Source organism: Nilaparvata lugens, chromosome 6 (assembly GCF_014356525.2).
Source record: "Nilaparvata lugens isolate BPH chromosome 6, ASM1435652v1, whole genome shotgun sequence".
Classification (NCBI taxonomy): Eukaryota; Metazoa; Arthropoda; class Insecta; order Hemiptera; family Delphacidae; genus Nilaparvata; species Nilaparvata lugens.
In genome coordinates, this window is record NC_052509.1 from 40,828,927 (window position 1) to 40,851,842 (window position 22,916).

Genomic DNA, 22,916 nt, shown 5'->3' on the forward strand with positions numbered 1-22,916 from the left:
TACAGAAAGAATTTGGCTCCAATCAATAAGGTAGCTGGCAAATAATTTCAGAGCATCACCTCTAATACCACATGCCATCAGCTTTTCCAGCATAAACTAATTTACATTCACAAACTTTATTTCATCTTTCTTCATCCAATGTTCGCTAATTATAATGATATGTGTGTTATTCTCAGGTACAATTGTTTCTAGGTAATCAATTTTATTTTCCTACAGTTACCTTGAAAAGTGACCATTCCTGCACTGATTACAGAACGCGAAGAATCACTTTTCTGCTCTAGTACGGGGAATTTTTTTTCTGCACTCCAGATTTGCAACATGGCAACACAAAATAGTTGGTGGGTTATATGGAGGATTAGTGCACGAAAACAAAAATTGAGTTGGTAACAATGACTGTAGTTAGATTTAGATAAGAATCATTTCAATGGCTACCCTACATTTATGATAAAATCCCAATCTAGAAATCCAAAACAAGAATAATGTTCATCTAAATCATAATTAAAAAATCATCGTTTACGAATTCTCATCATTTAATAATAAATAATAGTTCTTTTCTATTGATAATAATTATTGTTTCAATTGCAAGCAATGAGAAAAGTAGCAAATATACATTATAAAGTTCGAATTTTGAGGATAAATGATTACCGTTCGATATCTATATAAATAAAAATAATGAAAAACATAAGAATACTACAATAAATATTCTCTGTTGTCTATGTTATTTTTATAAATATTTTTCAGTTTACTTTGAGCATTTTTCTCGGTAATTTGAGCAAAGTCTAAATTTCTGAATCCTGTTTCAGTACTTTTTAGCTGGATGAAACAACCTTAGGTACGATTCTTCCCGCTAGGTCGCGCGCTTGTCGGTTCAGCCATCTTGCAGCAATCCCAATCAGCTGTTGGCGTGTATTTTGAATGCGAGTATTTTTTGTTCTATCTGTATTTTTTGTTCTATCTGTATTTTTTCTGATCCTTGAATGAATAAAAATGAGAACTTTGGCTGAGAATTTTTAACTTCAATTGGATTATTAATTTTTTAATGAGTTAAGGTTGTTATTAATAACAGCATCACACACACAAACATTTGATGGATTTCAGCCATCATTTTACCTATAATCAACCACTTCAATAGTAACTGTAGGAAAAGTTTTATGTGAAATATGTGAGCAAAGTTCCTCTGCTGCATTCAAGAAGCCATTCCGCTCTCGCCTACGGCTCGGGTGTAAACGTTTCTTTCGGTGCAGCTAACTGTCACTTTGAGCACTAGTTGCACAAATAACTATTCTCAGTCCCTGAACGTTCCAAGACAAAAAGCTCACTTCATTCGACAAATTACTTTCTGTAACAATAGTGTTAATATTATTGTTGTTATCTTCAGGGGTAATATTTTCATAACAGTTATTGGCAAAGTCATCTGAATTTACAAATGTACAAGCAGAGTCTACTTCCTTGTCAGTATAGTTTAGTTTAAACATTTTTCATTGTCATTTGAAATTGTCAATGAAACACAGTCGTCTAAAACTACCGTGTTTTTACTACATCCAAAAGATATGGGGTATCAAGATCCTGCGATAAATTATTAAATTCTTCAGCTATGCAATTGGATGTGTAAGGTTTCCCTGACAGATTGAAATGTAAGCCGTGGCGGGTATGGAGTCGTCTACCAATGTTATATACATTCAGGATTTCCACATTTTTAAAGGTCTTGCACACCTCAACTATTGATCTGTTTATATTTTTTATATTACAATTGATGGTATAATCAATAGGAAGGTCAAAACTATGAGGAATGTTAACAAGAAATACATTTGTATGTGCTAGACTAAGTAATAGTCTTTTTAGTGTTATCAGATATCTTCTGAGCAATGCCTATCCAAATCGTTAGTTCCACCCATGAGAATAACCATGTCCTCCGTCAGAGAACCACTTTCTTCTATGCAGCTTGATGTCGCCTTGTCGAAAGTGGCCCCTGGTTTTATGACACCATCCACTGTTCCACCGGTTGCGTCGGAGACCAAGTCCACCAGGAGTCTACCATGATTGTCTGCAAATATTTTTATCCTATCAGATTCCTTGGGTTTTTCTAGTCCATTTCTTCGGAGGCAATCTGTGTGTCGCAAGTCTAGCGTTCGATGAATCAGGAGCTCCCGAAGAGGAAGAAATTGAAGACTTGCTCCATGTAGTGCTTATCAGCTTATTTAATTTCTCTGTCATCTCAACTCTGTCCTCCCAACGACGTTGCCTTGCTTCTGACAATTCAAGGTGCTTCCCATTCAGTTTTTAAGAGTTTAGCGCAGTCTGGACATGTTATCTTGGATTTTGTTTGAGTTGACATATTTACTTGAATCTTGGCATTTATATGATCGCCATTTTCGGGCTCCAAGAGAGGACTTATATGTTCATTTTAGCTGCCTAAGTTTTCTCGAACTGTGTCGGAATATTTATGATCACTAGATACCATTTTTAAATCATTATTATGAGATTGAAACCATTTCATTCTTATTCTCTATTTCCTTTCTTAGAGAAATTTCACTTAGTTTTAGTTTCTAATTTCTATTTTTAATGGTTCAATTTAGCTGTCTGCTATCTCTTCGCAGTGCAATGAGTTCTCAAAATCTAATTTCCGTTTATTTTTTTCCGCTTTCAAGGCATTTAGCAACGATCGGTTTTCCTCAGCCATATTATGAATGCATACCTGCAAAACTTCATTTACTTTGATGGTTGCATCATATCTGCTTAGAAGTGAGGTGATTTCGGGAACCAGGTCAATTATTGACTCATCGTTCGAGAACTCATTACTTATAACTGAAAGGACACCATGCAAAGTAACCGCGATTTCAGACACTTCTTTATTTATTAAGTCACCTTCTCGCATCCGCTTCTTGTCCTTGTCATTTTCACCTTTTTCTAATCGAATTGAATTTTTAAACAGGAAAGAGAGAAAGGTTTTTCAAAGTGCCAAGGCAGGGAGGCAAATGAGGCTCCTGAAGAAGAGGGAGGAAAAGGAAATAATGAAATGGAATTTTAATTTGTAATAGTTTTATATTATGATTCCATTTTATGACGACTATACAAATGCACGACCAAAATAAGGAAACAGGATTTACAGTTCACAGTTTACAGTTCCAAGATTTGAAAAGTTTACAGTTCCCGCCAGCACTTCGAATCACAATCAAATGTTTTGATTGACTCACAGTACCTTGTTGCTATGATACGCCGGCTAACAGAAATCATTCAACAGCTGATAGCTCGAACACATGAAAAAAGAACGGTACATAATCACAAGGAAAAATACGAATAGTCTTATCTGATCGCAAAGTGATTACTGTTTATCGACGAAAACAGACACCTGCATACTAGCATTAACAGTCATTTCATTAAACAGTCAAAACTAACCTATTGAAAACAGCCACCAAGACACCTTATTCCAGCATCCAGTATCCAGGTAAATAATAAAAACTCACTGCTAATAATGAACACCTTGGCACTTTACACTCGTTAATCACAGAAAATTGAGGAAATTTATAGAATAATATACTTAGACTTTGAATTAGCTACGGAGCATTATATAGTGAGGTCCACGTTATAATGGCAGTGAAGAAAAATTGGAGAAAAACGTTGCCAAGTCTCTCTATTTTGCCACTGACTGTACACAGCGGTTACTCAATTCATCCCATTAAATTTAATCCAATAATAATTATCATTTCCTTGATAAAGTAATCAATTTAATGTCAAATTGATCAAGAAAATATATTTTTTCATAATTTGATTCGAAAATTTGCTTTAATGACTGAGATCAGATTTTTATTTTTATACAAACCTGAAATGGCGGCTAATTTAAAAAGCTGTGATACAACAATCTGAATTTCAAAACAACAAAAATTGAGTTATTTGGTAGGTATTACAATTTCATTTAAAAATGATAGAAAAATAGGAATCCTATTTAAAAATAAGTAATTTCAATGGATTAATTCTGAAATAACTTTTCAATATTATTTATACCGGTACGAGTAGGTCTAACCTATACGGGTAGGCTAACTTAAGCATGGATGAAGTCTAGGATGGTTAGTTATCAACTTTTAAAATGTCATTTCAGGTATTTTAATTTGTGTTTCTCATAAGGTAATGTTTAAAAATTATTTCATTGTTTCGAAAATACATTTTAAATCAATTATAGACTTGTGTACTCAAGTATTTTGATAGAATGAAAAAAAAAATGGCGGCTGAGAATATGGTTTGTTCAGTTTTGTACAGTCACTGTCAAAAGTAAATATAACATATTCTGGCAAATAGACAACATTGCAAAGCGAGAGAGAGATAGTACTATCTGTTTTGTTGTATGATAGAAAAGGACAGCAACAGTATAGTCAATCGTACACTGCCATTATAACGTGGACCTCACTATAGGATTGATTTGAACCGGGCAGTTCAGTCCTGCCCAACCTCCTTTTTACTTTCCTTGCCCTATTACCATAGGTAAGGAAAGTATTGCTTTCCGAAAAAATTAAGGTACCCCAATTTCTAAATTTCTATACGTTTCAAGGTCCTCTGAGTCCAAAAAAATGGTTTTTGGGTATTGGTGTGTGTGTGTGTGTGAGTGTGTGTGTGTGTGTGTGTGTGTATATATATATATATGTGCGTCTGTGTACACGATATCTCATCTCCCAATTAACGGAATGACTTGAAATTTGGAACTTAAGGTCCTAACAATATTAGGATCCGACACGAACAATTTCGATCAAATGCGATTCAAGATGGCGGCTAAAATGGCGAAAATGTTGTCAAAAACAGGGTTTTTGGTGATTTTATCGAAAACGGCTCCAACGATTATGATCAAATTTATACCTAAAATTGTGGCGTCGGGGTTGGGGATCACCCACTCCGGAGCCCTTCTTCCCAAATCCCTTCTTCTCTTCCTTTTGCTCCGGAGACCTTTCATCCTAGGGCGGCTGTTTTTCCATTGACTTTGCTTTTGAGCCGTCCTCTCCTATGTGCGTGACTGGACGGATAGTGAGGGGCATCTCGATGCCTCCTCCCCCCATCCAAAAATCACGCACAAACTTTCTTTCCTATCTGTCTTTCTTGACAAACTCTTCGTTTTCCCTAATTTTCCATTCATTTTCTCTAAAAACTGCTGCCTTGCAGAAGGATTCAGTGGAACACCAAAGGCTAAGGAAGCAAACCCTGAAAGGAAAGCAGCCTGCTTGAAGGCTACAAACCGGTCAACGGCCACAAAGGCGGAAGAGGAGTAAAATCCCAACGGCGGAGTGGGCGGAAGAGCCTAGGGGAGTAAACCCTGAAGGAAAATCTGGCAGGTGTTCTAGGCCATAAAGCGGCGGCCCCGCTATGCCACTCGGAGGAGGTGGGCTAATAACCCGCAGCCTCTTGAACAAAAATTATTACAGAAACAAACGAAAATGTAAATCGGACCGGAATTTTTGGACTAAAACGAAAGAGGTGGTAAGGGAAATGATAAACTACAAGTTGGACATTTTGGCCCTGAGTGAGGTGACGGTGGATGGAGAAATGACTTTCCTATTCTCAGGCAAAGAGGGGGAACAGGCTGAGCGGAGGAATGGGGTAGGCAACCTGCTTACCAGGAAAGCAAAAAGTAGTCTGATTGAGTGGAAACCAATTTCAGATAGAATTATAACAGCTCGCTTTAAGACAAAAGTCAGAAACATCAGCCTAATTCAGTGTTATGCACCAACAGAGCAAGCAGATGATGAGCAAAAACAAGCGTTCTATGAGCAGTTGAGTGAGGCTTACAGATCAGCCAGCAGGAGAGATATAGTGATGGTGATGGGTGACATGAATGCCAAAGTTGGAGCCATCAATGAGGGCATAGAACACATTATGGGAGTGCATGGCCTTGGTGAACAAAATAAAAATGGTGAGATGTTCACAAACTTCTGTGCCAGTAGGGATCTAGTGATTGGAGGTACTTTATTCCCACTCAAGAAATGCCATAAGATCTCATGGGTATCTCCTGATCATATAACAGAGAACCAAATTGATCATATTGCAGTAAGCAGGAAATTTCGATGGTCTCTGACAGATGTAAGAAACAAAAGAGGTGCTGATGTTGAGAGTGATCACCACTTGATGCTTGCTGAATTTAAATTGAAAATTATGTCAGCACGGAAAAAATTACCGAACACAAGTAAAGGCTTTGATGTGGCAGAGTTACGAAGCCTTTAAAGTTGGACTTAGAAACAAGTATGAAGCCCTAACACAGCATTCATCACAAATATTGAAGATCAACTGCAGAGATGGCGGGAGCATTTCATGGAATTGTTGGGTAGTGGAAACCTGGAAGGTGGAGAGGAAGATGTGCAACCGTTTGAGGAGGACTCTGAAATTCTTGTCCATAGCCCTACAAAAGATGAGATCAAGATTGCTCTGAATGAATTAAAGAGAGGCAAGGCACCGGGACTGGATAATATATCACTAGATGTGATGAGGGTGGATGTAGACCTGACAGCAGATATACTCCAGCCGCTCTTTCACAGGATATGGACAGAAGAAAGTGTCCCACAGGATTGGAAAGAAGGACTGATAGTGAAGATTCCAAAGAAAGGTGACACCTCCAACTGTGACAACTGGAGAGGAATCACATTATTATCAGTGCCTGGAGAAGTCCTGTCAAGAGTCATTTTAAATTGAATCAAGGAATCCATAGAAAGAAAACTGCGGAAAGAGCAAGCAGGATTCCGAAAACACCGCAGCTGTGTTGATTTAATAAACACCTTGAGAATCATCTTGGAGCAAAGTGATGAGTGGCGTGTCACACTATACTTGGCCTTTATTGACTTCGAAAAGGCATAAGATTCAGTCAATAGGTGTGTGCTGTGGAAAACTTTAAGAGTATGGAATTCCAGTTAAAATAATTAGAATACTGGAGAAAATGTATGAGGGCTATGAATGCCAGGTACTGCATGAAGGGAAGATTACCCAGCCATTCCTAATAAGATCAGGTGTTCGTCAAGGTTGCGTGCTGTCACCAACATTGTTCCTGCTGGTATTGGATCGGGTCATGAGGAATGTACAGGCGGGGAGAAGGAGAGGACTGCAGTGGGGGTTAAGACAGAGACTGGAAGACGTGGACTTTGCTGACGATATTTGCCTATTAGCCCAATGCTCCAGAGTCAGGGAAGAGAAACTGCTTAGGCTAGAAAAAGAATCTGCAGAAGCAGGTATCTGTATTAATAAGAAAAAGACAAAGGAAATGAGATCAAATTTAATGCAGCAACAGATAGGCAGTTTGAAGTGGGTGGTACTCGCATCCAGACTGTAGACTCCTTTGTGTATTTGGGGAGTGCAAGGACCAAGACTGGGGGCACTGATGAAGATGTTGGAAGCCGAATTAGAAAAGCAAATGGTGCCTTCATTCAATTGAACAAGTTATGGAAAAACAGATACATATCTAGGGCAACAAAATGCGGATTTTCAATACCAACGTGAAATCAGTGCTTTTATATGGATGTGAAACATGGAAGATCACTGGGCGAATTGTAGGGCAGCTGCAGACCTTCATAAATCGATGTTTACGTCGCATCATGTGCATCCACTGGCCAGAGGTAATCACCAATGACAATCTCTGGCAGTTAACAAATCAATGTCCAATCCAAGAGGAACTGAAGAGGAGAAAATGGAGATGGATTGGGCACACATTGAGAAAAGAAGATGGTGCGATTGAGAAGGCTGCATTGAGCTGGAACCCCCAGGGATCACGCAGACAAGGACGCCCACGGATGACATGGAGAAGAACGGTCGAGGCAGAGTACAGGCAACAGGGAAAGACTTGGGCAGAGGTCAAGAGGCTCGCAGCCAATATAGATGAGTGGAGAACATTTTCGGATGCCCCATGCTCCTCAAGGAGTCAAAGGAACTAAGTCAAGTAAGTAAGTATACCTAAAATAGTCATTGATAAGCTCTATCAACTGCCACAAGTCCTTTATCTGTAAAAATTCCAGGAGCTCCGCCCCATCTATGCAAAGTTTGATTTTAGATTCCCAATTATCAGGCTTCAGATACAAATTAAACAAAAAATTTCAAGTGGAATAGATTAAGCATGAAAATCTCTACAATTAATGATCAGTAACATTTTCACCTAAAATTTAAAATAAGCTCGAGATTCGAGAAAAAGTTATTATTTCAATTGCAAACTGTTGGCAACTATTGATTCGATTGAATGATTCACTATGAAGAGATAGCAGACTTCGTGTGTCTCCAGCGTTATTGCCCTGTCACCAGCTGACTTGGATCTTTAAATAGTAGACTTGAGATGCGCGTGAACACTAGCGGCAGGTGATCAATTTTCATAACGGCAAGGAAAGTTGTGTGAGTGCGCCACACCAGATTTTTAATATAGTTGAATACAAACTGAATAACTTATAAACAAGGTAATCATTAAGTTGGTTGCCCATAGAAACCATAAAATGTAAACATGTGACACTATGTTGTCCATCTATCTATATAAAAGCGAAATGGCACTCACTGACTGACTGACTGACTGACTGACTCACTCACTCACTCGCATAACTAAAAATCTACCGGACCAAAAACGTTCAAATTTGGTAGGTATGTTCAGTTGGCCCTTTAGAGGCGCACTAAGAAATCTTTTGGCAATATTTCAACTCTAAGGGTTGTTTTTAAGGGTTCGTCTTTTAGCATGTATATTCTTCTTCTCTCAATCTCTAAATTATAATTGAAATTTCCATATCATATATTACTATAGAACTATAATCTAGATAGAGTACCTCTTCGAAACAGTTGTTAACTGGCAACTAAATTAATAATTTTGTCAGGTTGGCATTAAGTTGAGTTGACTTTGTTAGGTTGGCACCAAGTTGAAGATTTAAATGCATTTATCGCGGGAAAATTGATTGGGCACTGCTACTTCAATCCTGGGAATATTATATTACTAGCCGTCAGGTTCGCTTCGCTCGCCATATCCGTTTAGCCAGACGTTTAATCTGGACCCCCGACTGGATTGTCCTAACATGATAAAAATGCAGGCGAGCGAAGCTAGCCTGCTAATCTCATTCTTGGACGATCCAGTCGGGGGTCCAGGGGGCGGAGCCCCCAGGCTAGACGGATATGGCGAGCGAAGCGAGCCTGACGGCTAGTTCATTATACAACTGTTCACCATACTATGTTGTCCATTCAACTGAGATTGCTTTGATGTTAGTTTCAACTCAACCTGCAACCGGCATTGAATCAAGGTTTCTATCAAAAGAACCAATTCAGTAGAATATAACATAATTATATATTCTGTTCTTATTATTAAATATCGGGGACCGAGCTTCGCTCTGGAGTACAAAAGAATACAAATTTTATTACGAAAGGAGAAATTATAACATTCATAAAGGAAAGTTCTATCTAATCACAGTAAATTGATATTAATTCCCAGAGGAATGCAAAAATTTCCCTCACAAAGGCCCAGTTGCACAAAAGGCGGTTACATTTTAATCCTGATTAACTTCACGTGTACCAAATCAGAGAAGACCATTTCAAAAAGATGGATCTACTGGAATTGATCTGGATTGAAAACAGCCCGGCTTTTTTGCAACCGGCACTAAGTGAAAACCGGCACTGATTGAATGATTACAAAAGTTCAACAGCTGAGTCATAATTTTGACACAGTCACACACACATCAACTCGCTCACTCACTTCCATCACCAAAAGAAGACGAAATAATTATTATCAGTTGTTTTTCCAAGGATGAATAATAATTATCCTTTTAATGTCCTTCAGCAAGTTTTCTCAGATATGAGACCTAGTGCAATCGAATCTCTATATTATAAACCTACTATGTTCTAAATTTCGTGAGAATCGTTAGACCCGTTTTCGAGATCCGGTGAGATACAAACATATAAACATTTAAACATCTAAACATCCAAACATATAAACAGAAGCTGCTCGTTTAATAGTATAGGATTATTGATAAAGCACCTTCTACATTGATAAGTTGCAATGAAGAGCTGACTGCTTATTTGATCGAATTCAAGAAATTTCTCAAATTTGTAATTGTTTTGTTTTCTAGCAATAAATGAATTGGAAAAAAATAAATTGCACAATTTAAAAATTGACAATAAACATTAAATAAAATAATAATTACCAAATGAATTAAAACAGTAAAAAATACAATAAAATTTTTATTTATGAAAAATAAGTCTATCAATGAATAGTTGAGTTGATCAATAAAGAAGTCAAGAGAAATGAATTACTAGCTCAATTTTTTTGACCAAGTAAAACATAATATTCAGTTTGATTATTGTTTCATAAAATTATAGGAAATATCTGAGGAAAAATCAGTTAATAGAGGCAATTGGATAAGAATATTTAAAACTACCACAGCCACTAATTAATTAAAATAACAGAAACTATTTTAATCATGATCATTACAACTAGAGATTGATAATGGTGTAACAAACGAGACTAGTTGTTGAAATATTAAAAATACAATGGTTGGAATCATATCTATCTAAAAATGTTGACAAATGAAGAATGTTGTATTGCAAAATAATGACGTAGGCCTACCTGTAAAGCATGGGTCTGGTAGCACTGATGTGGGTAACATGTGAATTGGTCCCAGTGCTTGTATGAAGTATTCCTCCGCCATTCCAGATAGAATAAGTTGACGTGGAAGTAATATTTTCCTATAAAAAAGGGATAATCAGAAATACATTATGAAATGATCGAAGATAAATTACTTTAATAATATTGATTAAAGAAAATCAAAACTATTAGAGCATCATTGCTTGATATGAAATGCTTCCAGCTAAATTTCTCAATCATAAATCATGAAAATTTAATCAATTTGTACTAAATTTTTAGTTAAATTCTACTACTCGGTTGAAAATGAAGAATTCAAGAGCATCCTTAAACATGGAACAACAGAATTGGACATTCTTATCTGCAATTGAACCTTACCCATAGCAATCGGTTTCCTAAAAAAGATGGAAAAATATCGGTTAAATAAAACCGATCTACTCAAAATTTTAACAACTGGATAAAAATAATATTAAATAAAAAGCTGTACCTTGTTAGCGTTTGTAGGAGTTTTGCCAACTTTCCTTTCAAGTTGATTAATTAGTTCATGCTTTCTTTGTTGCAGTGCTGCTAAGCTTTTGGAAGAGACTCTCGGCATCTACAAAAAATTATAAAATAATCCACCACTCAAAAATTAATTCATCAACATTTTCAAACAGTCTCTGTTTACATGCCCATGTCATTCTTAATCAACGTCAATTTCTTCTTTACAACACCCAAGATTGAATGAAAGAACATCTTAAGTGAATGTTCATTTTATGCAGAGGGCGGCATCATAATTTCTTTCTTCAAAACTCAATAAAACAGATTGAAAGAGTCAGAGAAGTTTTATTCTATTTTCAGAATGTAAGGATGTATTCAAAGTTTTGTTTCATGTAGTTTTGAAGAGTATATGCTGGAGGTGAAGTTCCCCACTCTGGATACACTTAGAGGGTGGGGGTGGTTTGAAAGTACAATATTTTTGGTTTTTTGCGTGAATCTCGAACAATATGCGTCTTTCAGAAATTTTATTGAAATAGAAAATTAAAGCTTATAAATAAGTCTACAAATTGCATGTGTAACATTAATACTGGGTGCGGCAGGAAGGGTGGATGTTTTTAGAACAGATAGTATTCTGATTTGGGTAGTCGGATTGGGCCAGCTGAAGTGAACATGTGTTCGGTACATCATACCATTTTTTCTAGTCATTGTTTAATCGGCATCATGGATTCGTGGAATTTGCAACATCGTGTGTTTACTTACAACAGTTTTGTGCGTAATAATGAGAGTATCATTACAGTTCAGCGCGAGTTTCGTCGTCATTTCAATCTTGCGAGAAATGAAAATGTACCCACTCGTAACACCATTTTACGTTGGGTAAAATCATTTCGTTCAGTAGGAACAGTAATGAATAAACGACCACCAGGGGCTCATCGCACTGTACGCACTCCACAAAATGTGGAAAGAGTTCGGCAAGCCATACTCCGTAGTCCTAATCGATCTGCTAGGAGACATTCTTCTGAACTGAACATCAGTGATCGGTCAGTAAGGCGTATTTTACATAAAGATCTAGGATTTCATCCCTACAAAATGGCCATGGTTCAACAATTGAATCCTGGCGATTATGTAAAGCGGCTGAATTTCGCTCAAGAAATGGAGGCCATATTTGACCAAAATGAAAACATCATTTTGTTTACGACAGATGAAGCACATTTTCATTTGAATGGTACCGTTAATCAGCAGAACTATCGTTATTGGTCAGATGAAAATCCAAAATTAATGCATGAGAGACCATTACACAGTCCCAAGGTGACAGTTTGGTGTGCTGTGAGCAGTATATTTGTTATTGGTCCATACTTTTTTGAAGACGACAACGGGACCACTGTAACCTCAGAACGTTATAGACAGATGTTCACTGAATTCTTCCTTCCTGAATTAAGAAGGAAACGTATTCCTATCCGGCAAGTATGGTTTCAGCAGGACGGGGCGACAGCTCACACAGCAAGAAATTCAATGGAAGCAATTCGGGCTGTTTTTCGTGGTCGCATCATTTCTCGGTTTGGTGACATTGATTGGCCTCCTCGTTCTCCAGACCTGTCCATGTGCGACTACTTCTTGTAGGGTTTCCTGAAGTCACGTGTTTACCAGCATAAACCACGTACACTTCAAGAACTAAAGGGAGCAATTCGTGAGGAAGTCGAACAAATTGGCAGGGCAATGTTAGAAAGAGTACAATCCAACTTCCGAGAGCGGCTTGTAAAGTGCATTGCTGATATTGCGTCATCTGTCAAATATTGTTTTCAAACATTAATTTTCTAAAATTGTAAAATAATGTGAATATTGTTCTGTAAATAAATGTTTTTTTATGCATAGGTAACGACATATTACTTTTTTGAAAACCGTTCATCCTTTCTGCCGTACCTTGTACATATCTCTCATAGTTTTCTAGGTATGAGCTCTGTCACATTTTGAAGAAAAACCATTCCGGCTCCGATTTTTTCATGTTTTTGGCCTTATAGCTTTTCAACGATATATTGAAAAAATCCGTAATAATCATGAGCTCATAGGGCATCATATTCTCTTCAATTTTATGTATTATTTCATTATTTAACGCATCTCCCTATGATTGTTGCAGCCGTTATAGTGTTGAGTGTAAAATCTTCAATTCAACAACAATAGTTCAGTAGAGTTTTGTGATGTCTCCTTCAGTTTTGGAGATATTCATTTTTAAAAGTGTAAAATGTTTGAAAAGACAATTTTTCTTCCAACATTTTTCACTTTCAGGGCTTATTACCCGACAACAATGCATCGAAAAATTAAGTACTGAACGTTGGGTTGTAAAACATTCAATTCTCTTCAATTTGATGTATTAATTCACCATTTTATGCTTTCCATCAATTGTTATAGCAGCTTCAGTGTTGAGTGTGAAATTCTCAATACAGCAACAAGTCGGCACTACACCTTTAGCACAGGGGTTGAGGATGAGGGTTTTCAATATGTTCAGTTCCTAACTAGTCTTAATGAATCTGCAGAGTCAAATATTGTGTCCAAATTATATTGTTAAATGATCGATTGTTTTAAACATAATGATTTCATACTCAACACTGAAGCTGCTATAACAACTGATGGAAAGCATGAAATGGTAAAATAATACATCAAATCAAAGAGAGAATTGAATGCTCTACAACCCAACATTCAGTAATCATTTTTTCGATGCATTGTTGTTGAGTAATAAGCCCTGAAGTGGAAAAGTTGAAAGAAAAACTGTCTTTTCAAACATGTTACACTTTTAAAAGTGAATATCTCAAATGCGTGTAAGCCAGAAATGAAAAACGCAACTTTTAAACCACCCTCATCCCTTAAGGGGTAGGGATGAGGACTTTTGATACGTTTACCATCCCTCTCGGAAGTGACTACTAGCACTCCGCTCTCATCATCTAACTGGATAGTGCGCATTTCAAAAAAGACAAAATTATGATGCCGCACTCTGTATGACATTTGTTTGCAGAGAAAAATTAATTAGGTAATGAGTTTGAAAAAACTAATGATATTGTTATAGTTAGGAATAAACCGGAGCAAGATAGATTAACCAATATGAAGGTATTATAGAGCTAACTTCAATCAAGTAAGTTCCTATGTTTCTCTACAACCAATTAGAATGAATATTAGTTAAAAGGAAAAACACTTCACTTACATGGGCTACTTTTGTACAAATTAATAAAAACAATATAAAAATCTTGTAGTACATTTTATTATTAAAAACTTAGAATATTTCAACGAACCTTTTTCGACCCTAACTTAGGTCAACTTTTCAAGTTGAAAATGTTGTGCCGAAATCTATTTTTTTTCGAAATTATAACTTCTTCAAGATAAAATTTTATTAGAGTGCTGGATTAACGTTGTGATTTTCTCACCGTATCGGAGTAGTTTCATGATGTCATTCCGCGCATTACGTAATTAAATTCTAATATTTCCTCTATTGTTTTCCAACGTTTTCCTAGGGTACTTAGAATTGTTGTAGACGCAAAATCATCATAAAAAATCAGTTGAACGTCCATTCTATTGCTGATTCTTCTACTTTGACTGAGGGAATTTTCCTGTATTCTGTCCTTGTTAGTTTTATTCCTTTCTCGTTCTATTGAGGGAAATTATTGTCGTCCCCACCACGTCCTTTGTAATTTGGTATTTTTTAATGCATAATATTACCAGCCCTGATACCTATTTTTGAGCCTGATTCGGTCGACTTGGAGACCTGAACGAGGGAACGCATCTAGATTCTGTAGAGTACAGACATGTTTTTGAACTAGATTATATTTTTGTCTGATTGAATCATGACATACTTATCTTGCTTTTCGTTCTCTCCTGGAGACTAAAATAATATAATCGGGAATCATGTATTCCATCAGTTTTTAATTGCTTATCTTTTCTTCAATAACTTATTTATGAAGTATTTTATTTAATTCAGAGCGGTTGACTGCTGCACTTTATTATTATTGTAGGCTATGGATTAGTGACAGTCGAAAACCCATTTAAGGGTGAGTAATGAATATTTTATAGTATTGTTGTATTGTCTTTATTTTAATAATTTTGATATTACTTTGATATTACAGGTAACAACCCCTGGTTTAACAATTATTCAATTAATTTTTCAATTATTTTATGATCGAATTTTTTATATCTCTGGCATTTTGTAATTGTGAGTAAAGTTTGGAATACTCACTGGTTGTACATCAACTGCAACTCTGTAACTGTTCATCATTCTTTTAACTAGTAATTTCTTTTCATAATCCCATTCATTATAGATTTCAAATTCTACAATTAAAACCTATAATATTTATGTAAATTGTATGTATTGTATTCATTGAATACATTTATTCTAGCTTTACTAAGTAGTTGTGACTTGTGTTGCAGGTTTTTGTGTGTGTGTGTATTCTTGAATACTCATTCGAGGATCGTGCTGTAAATATGCCTTGCTGTCGAACGAGGGCTTACGAATTCGCCGACCGAGATGGCCGGTGATATCGGACATCTGACCTTGCCGTGCGGGGCTGAAAGACGATCTTCGATCTGACGCCACTAGCCCGATGCCTGGAGGCCATCACCCTTAATCCTCATCCATCACCCTTTGGACACCGGACTCGAGGACGACAGATCTTAGATAAGTACTTGATACCCCCACTACAATATCAGATGTGCCCCGTAAAAAATACGGGGCAAAAATAAATAGATGTATAAAATACGTCTCTTAAAGACGTATTGTATTATTTGGTCTCTTAAAGACAGATTGATTATTAGATTATCCATGTAAAGATGTATTTTGTAATATTCTCTATATTATTCTCATTATTATAAGAGCAGTCAGTCAACCGTATATCTATGTTTTTAATTCCAAGACCCTCAAACCACTAAAATTAGGATCACATTATTGATCAGATAAAAATCCGCAGACCTTAGGGCCTAGCACAATTTCAACAACTAAGTCTTCTCCGACAAAATCATTTGTCACCAGGAGATCGGCTTCAATGTTAGGGTCGAAACTAGTCGTTGAAATATTTTCAAATATTTCAAATATGTTTATAATAAAAACAATATAAAATTCTTGTAGTACCCTTTATTATTAAAAACTTTAAAATATTTCAACGATTAGTTTCGACCCTAAAATTTTCAACTTGAAAAGTTTACCTAAGTTAGGGTCGAAACTAGTCATTGAAATATTGTAAGTTTTTAATAATAAAGGGTACTACATGATTTGTATATTGTTTTTATTTATTAGTTTAAAGGAATATACAATAAGCTGTAAATCAAGAAGGATCAAGAGTCAGATTGACGGTCAAAATGTCCAAGAGGGTTCTTCAACGTCCAATTTCAGTAACCATTGAAAAATAAATAGAAATTGATTACAGAAAAATAAAAAAAATCAAAAAACGTTACTGAAGCGTTCATTGATAACTGATGAGTTCTTCTCGTTTGAAACTCAATTATTGATTATTAGAAATTGTAAATGATTTCTATAATTTGTGCAAACTTACGTACTTTTTTATGAATTCTTAATACCGGTACATCTAGTTCTACTGAATTTTGAGTGAAGAATGTCTTGAATTTGATACAATGCAAAATTAAATTGTAAGATTGTATGATACCTTTTGAGGTGGAAGCCAAGCTGGTTCTATGGGTCTATGGTCAGGTTGGATGGGGGCAGGGGAGGCGTAGTCAGGCTGGGGTGGCGCGTACACCTGTCCTCCTGAGCTCAACACCATGTTATGTGGTGCAGCACTGTTACTACAAACATATCATTACATCAAGATCATCACAGTCAACACAATGAAAATTTAAGTTATAAAAGAACAATTGCTGGCTGGGTTGGTAACGTAGTAACGAGCGTTGCAAACTTCGGTCTGCTAACACGGCCTGGTTCGAATCCCGCCGATGGCATGGACGTTTGATCATCTGATCAATTTACCAACGCACTTTCACCCACGCACAAGCAAAATGAGGGCATTTGCACAATTTAGGCTTTCATCCACAATAAAAATAATTTTGTAGGAACTTAGTTGAACATAATGATAATTAATTGTAAGATTCATCCGAATTTTGGTGGTCACAGATATTTTCTAGACCCGAGTAGGCCCGGAAAGGCAAACAAGCCCAAGCCAATTCCAATAAATAAATAGAATAATGTAGAAGGCTAGAAGGTAATTCAATTTCGGCCAAACGTCTTTTGACACCGCAAAAACTAAAGATCACGTTGAATTAAAAATCGAAGGCAAAAGTTTCAGTCACTCCTGTGAAATAGTATTAGCCTAAATGGAATATGAATTCTGATTAACACTCAGATATCGTTTTAACTACGTTTTTCAGAACAATTTACCTACTATGCACAATAGTTGATCCCAAATCAAACTTAGGTTAATCGCATTAGGTGCAAGCAAGCATTAAGCGTATTACTGATCTGTATGAATTATAAGGCTATAACTAAATGACTAACCTGTATATGTCGGCAGAGTATGTTGCAGGAGTGGGGGGAAACATCTGCTGTTGGGGAGGTTGATAGGTGGAGTGGATCGGAGCAGCATTCAATGGAAACGTCGAATTGAAATCATTCACACCTGAAACATTAAGATGTTGCTCAGATTCTTGAGCGGTACATTCACTATCCCATTGAATGTCCAACTAGTAATCCTACTAGTAGAAATGGAAGTAGGACTATTAGTCGGATTGTTTTCACCACGCACTCTTCGATTTGTTCTCAAACTCAGTCTAGTCGATGGCAATACAAAGGAAAGGCTAGTTGGAAATCTAACTTTCGTGTGTTGAAGCTCTAGTTGATCCAACTCGTCTGACTAGACTACAAACAATCGACCACACTTCCACCAACCCCATTCACGGTCCAATGTCTGATCCAATATTGTTGGCTATGTTGAACATCAAGCCGGACAACGAAACGGATAGTGAGTGGGATGCTTAACAGAGAAATCAAATTATGTATTGGCGTAGTGTTGAAAATCATTTACAATCCTTATCATGTTGATGACATAAACGTTTGTTTGTTATTCTCATCAATTCACCAACGCACCCATGCACTAGCAAAAAGCTCATGTGGGCATCATCCGCAATTAAAAACGAAAAGATTACAGTTTTATTTTACACTAAAGCTGTGTTTTCGTAACGGGCAGACGACAGAATTCACTTTAAATTAACATTGGTTCTTATGGGAGTGTTCACCCATCGGCAGAAAGTTGAGCAGAAAAAAAGAATACTGTTCAAATCAGAGACGAACTGTCGTTCATTTTGCCGTTCATTTTAAGGCCTATCAACACAATGCTATTTTGCTTCGACCGATCACTGCTCGTGAACCGTTTTGTCGAAAAAGAACTAATTTCGGGATTCTGTCGACGGGAACAGACAGCTTCGAAATATTTTTCTGCTCTGATCACGTGACACCGACAGAATTAATCTTTCTCTGGATCAGACGCCATGTTATTTTCAACCTCAATCTTTAATTGTTGGATGGTTTGTTTTGATATTATTTTGCTGATGGTTGTCAGATTTCGGATTGCTACTATTATACTGTGAAATTAATTTGCAGTAGGTATAAAATATTTCTATTGGTTTCTTTATTCTTATAATTTTTACAAGAGAAATTGAAAATGGATTTACTACAGAAAGGCGTGAAATTCGTTATAAATTTGATGCGACAGTTCAAAGTTTTGTACTTTCCAGACCTGCACAACGAATTACCTATTTGAAAAATAGAATGTGGTTAAAAATTGCTGATGTGATAGAGGATTCAAGTAAGTAGACTTAAATTTCTCATAGAGGTAGAGTAGGCTAGATCTACCGTACACAATTTGATATAATTTTTATAAGTAGCCTACCAGCATGTTTACAATTTTTATTCAGGTAGCCTACAACTATAGTAGGCCGTTAATAACCTAGTATCTAGGTCTAAATTGCTATCTTTTTCATTTTTCAAGAAGTTAGAAGTTGACGAAAGTTTATTTATTTATTTAAAGTATAATTTCTAGTATTTAATAATAATGTAAAGCCTAGACTAGCCAGTTTGTGTATGGTAGAGAATTATTACAAGAAAGAGAGAAATCTAATCAACTATTTAGATTTAAACTCATTCAAACTTGATTGATTAGATTAACATTAAATGATCAGATTCAAAACATTATTCAACCAAGATAACATTTTGCATTTCATGATAAGATAAGATAGCATTTCATGCTAACAATCTTTTACACTTTCATTGAATTGGCCTAATCACAAAATACATTTTTTATAATGCAGTTAGTAGTTTTCACAAACAGATTTATTGAAAATAACATCATCATTTGACTTTGAAGTATTTCATTACATTCTAAGTCCTAAACTTCCATTATCCTTGTTGCACCTCAAAATATTGTAAACCCATAGTTTATCAATACAATAACAAAACTAACCTGACTTGGAATAACTTGGTACCTATCTATGAATATTACTCTTCTTTTAATTGATTCAAATTCACTTGGAAACAAAATTAGTACATAGATTGTTATAGAAATAACTTGATCAGAGTCAGTGTAATTGCATATTGAAAGACTGCCATTGAAAAAAGATAAAATAGGTGGTTGACCATTGCTACCAAACTCATTTAAAACTTAAATAGTAATGTATTTGAAAAACTTATTCATGCTCTATTGATCGATATATTGCGTAATGCCAGGTATATCAATGTAAATAGTAAAAATTAAAACAGGAGACACACAACATAGATGGATTAAAAACACTGAAAAACTTACATTATAATCAGAAATTTTCGAGGAACTGTGTCCCTTTTCTCGACCGAGCAGAGAGTGTAATGTAAGTTTTTCATTGTTTTTAATCTATCTATGTCGTGTGTCTCCTGGTTTAATTCATATATTAAACTTTAAAGTGTTTTCTGTTATGTGCTACGGATGTAAGTAGGCTATATACTTATAGTATGTATAGTCTATCTTGATTAACTTCACTTTATCTCCAAAATGGATATATGTTGAAAGATTAAATATGTTTCTTTTTTCAGGTACCATTTACAAACAAAATATTGAAGAGAATGTGCTCAAAGGAAATGCATATGAATTCTTTTCTGTTGACCAGGATGGAAAAATTCTTTGGAACCCATAGATAGGATAAGTTAGTTAGGTAAGATCAAATTCCACACATTTTTTGAACTTTATGTGGGCGATGTCATTTTATACAGTTTCCCATTTTTCAAAAAGTTTATCCACGATGTTTTATTATTGATTTGATGTTAGATATTCAAATAGTGAGACATAAATATGGTATGTGACTAAAATAATTGAAAAACTGACTGAATTTCAAAATCATTAATAGCTTACAGGAAATTTTAATATTTCGAAACTACGTGAAACCACATGAGATCAAGATGGACAGTTGAGAAGAGTGTTTAAAAAACAATGTATTCACTTATCATTCAGGGAATAGAGCTGTTCATAATATTTGGGATTCCTTCCATAAAGAAATAATTTATGTAACAAAATCTAATAATATGTGATAACATTTTAACATCAGATTATTGATTCAATGTTATCACATTATTAGATTTTGTTACATAAATTATTTCATTATGGAGGGAATCCCAAATATTATGAACAGCTCTATTTTCTGAATGATGAGTGAATACATTGTTTTTTAAACACTCTTCTCAACTGTTCATCTTGATCTTGAGTGAATGTTGAACTTTATAAATGACCATACATTAGAACTATGAATAGATGACTTCAAAAATTCAACCAGCAAGTGCTGGTAAAAAAACTGAATAATAGCTTAAATGACAGTGATTCCACCTTTTAAAATTTATAATTGAATTCATGGATGAAATACCTGCATTGTTTTGAGAGAGATTTATGTATTTACAGTTTGGTATTCATTTTCAAATCACTTAGTTCTACTTATAATGTTGTAGATAATCATCATTTCAGATCAAGCAATTAATTGATTATATTTCCATTTGTTTCATTAAACTTGTTTCTCTAAATATAGAACCAATAATTACTTTATGCAGTACATTTTTGAAGAGTCAAATAAACCAAACGCTCAACAACAAACAAGTCAAATAAACCAACAAGCTCTTTTGACCTTGGGACACACTGATTAATACTAATTCCTACATGGAGATTGATGCTAATAATAATTCAACTGATTGTTGGAATTTCTCATATAATATTACTTTTCATTATTGGGGGTTCCTTGCCAAGAAATATAATTGAAAACTTATACAGATTACAAACAATCAATTTCAGAATTCATTTTGCAAAGTTTTTTTATAATGAATAATAAATTATAACTTTTTGATTTCAGGCCTAGTTGTGTACCAGCCAGAAGTAGAGGATGACAAAGAAAATCAACTATGAATAATATTCCATGGATATAATTCATGTATAATGTAGTAGCCTACAGAAGAAAGAGATGGACTAATCTAAGAAATATATTAATTTTTTCAGTAAATCTTGATGTGTTTATTTCATGTTATTCATAATAATATCCTCTTTGGGGGGGTTGGGCGATCGCTCCTGCTATTGCTTCAATTCAGGTAGTTTAAGAAAACAGCAAGTGACATGAAGCTAATATAATTAGTTTTGATGGTTTATACTTGAGGGATTTTTAAAACTATATTCAACCCAACAGCATCGAACTCTTATTATCAACTTTATTGGTTCTGTATGGCTTCTGCTTCTTTTAGAATTAATAAAATTATTTAACATTGCTGACTGGCAAATGCTATAGGTAACATGTAAAATAATAGACTTGAATTTGATATAAAATAGGGTAAGCTATCACAATTATGTATTGCATTAAGAATTAAATAATAGTACTTATGTACTGCATTGAACGGGTAATAATTCTTTGAATATGAAAAATAAATCAAGCAAAAGTTGAAAATATTATGTTCCAAGCCACATCAAATATAATTACTTTTAATTCTACCTTCTAGACTATATTTCCAAGGTTTTGATTAAAATTGATAAGCTTTTAGAACATTATAGTAAATAAGGAGTTTGAATGGCTACTCTAATTCTAATGAATACGGTATCTAATAAAGTATTTATTTTAATAGGGCAACTTTAATGTTTAATTATGAAAAATAACTAGTAGGCCTACCCTAATATATTAAAAATGAGCATGACCAGTTACTAATTATGTCATTGTCAAGAGAGTCCTTATTGAAAATGTCGAAACTAATCATGTTTCATTTTGGAATATCACAAGGGTACTAGTTACCTTCTATAATCAATAGATATTTATCCATTTTAAAATAGGCTATGTGTTATTTAAAGTACCATAAGAGAACCTGTTTATTCTAGCAAGATATAGTTATCTCAACAATAATTATTAGAATTAGTTCGCCTGTTTGAATACACTTTTTACATTATGTGTTACAGTAATCTATAATAATAATAATTTTTAATATTCGTATAGCTTTTACTGGTGAGGAGTCCCCAATTGAACCTTGCCTGAGAAGGCATATTGATTTAGGTAGTCAATGGGCCTCACGATTCTTATTTAAGTATATCAGCCGGGACCGCACCTATCCAATGATCAAAAAGGGGACTGCTAAAATAAGATTGCCTAAGAAACGTTTACAATATTTATTTCTCTTGGTGTAATATAACCCGTAGATTCCAAAAATGCCAAAAGTAAAGCACTTATTTATTAATTTGAATTTTTTTTAATATAACCCGTAGATTCCAAAAATGCCAAAAGTAAAGCACTTATTTATTAATTTGAATTTTTTTTCTATAGAGCTTCAATAGGCCTTTGAAGTTAAATACGGTAGGTACTCATACAAGTAGGTAGGCCTACCTATAGACGATATGTGATTCAAAGAACATGC

The 22,916-nt window shown here is 35.1% G+C and overlaps 1 protein-coding gene and 1 long non-coding RNA gene across 6 annotated transcripts in view; one reads left to right on the forward strand and one right to left on the reverse strand.

The window, feature by feature from the left end:
* LOC111050457 (roquin-1) overlaps nucleotides 1-22,916 on the reverse strand; it is a 90,685-nt gene that overhangs the window by 14,300 nt on the left and 53,469 nt on the right. For all 5 annotated transcript variants that reach the window (XM_022336785.2, XM_022336786.2, XM_022336787.2 and 2 more), the window contains exons 9-12: nucleotides 17,523-17,643; nucleotides 16,678-16,816; nucleotides 11,049-11,156; nucleotides 10,547-10,665 (exon numbers count right to left, since the gene is read on the reverse strand). In XM_022336785.2, the coding sequence (XP_022192477.1) occupies nucleotides 10,547-10,665; nucleotides 11,049-11,156; nucleotides 16,678-16,816; nucleotides 17,523-17,643 (487 nt within the window). The remainder of the gene's footprint in view (nucleotides 1-10,546; nucleotides 10,666-11,048; nucleotides 11,157-16,677; nucleotides 16,817-17,522; nucleotides 17,644-22,916) is intronic.
* LOC120351920 lies at nucleotides 18,670-21,518 on the forward strand. The gene is made up of 3 exons (XR_005571633.1): nucleotides 18,670-18,828; nucleotides 20,085-20,203; nucleotides 21,383-21,518. It is a non-coding gene; the product is annotated as an uncharacterized LOC120351920 (long non-coding RNA).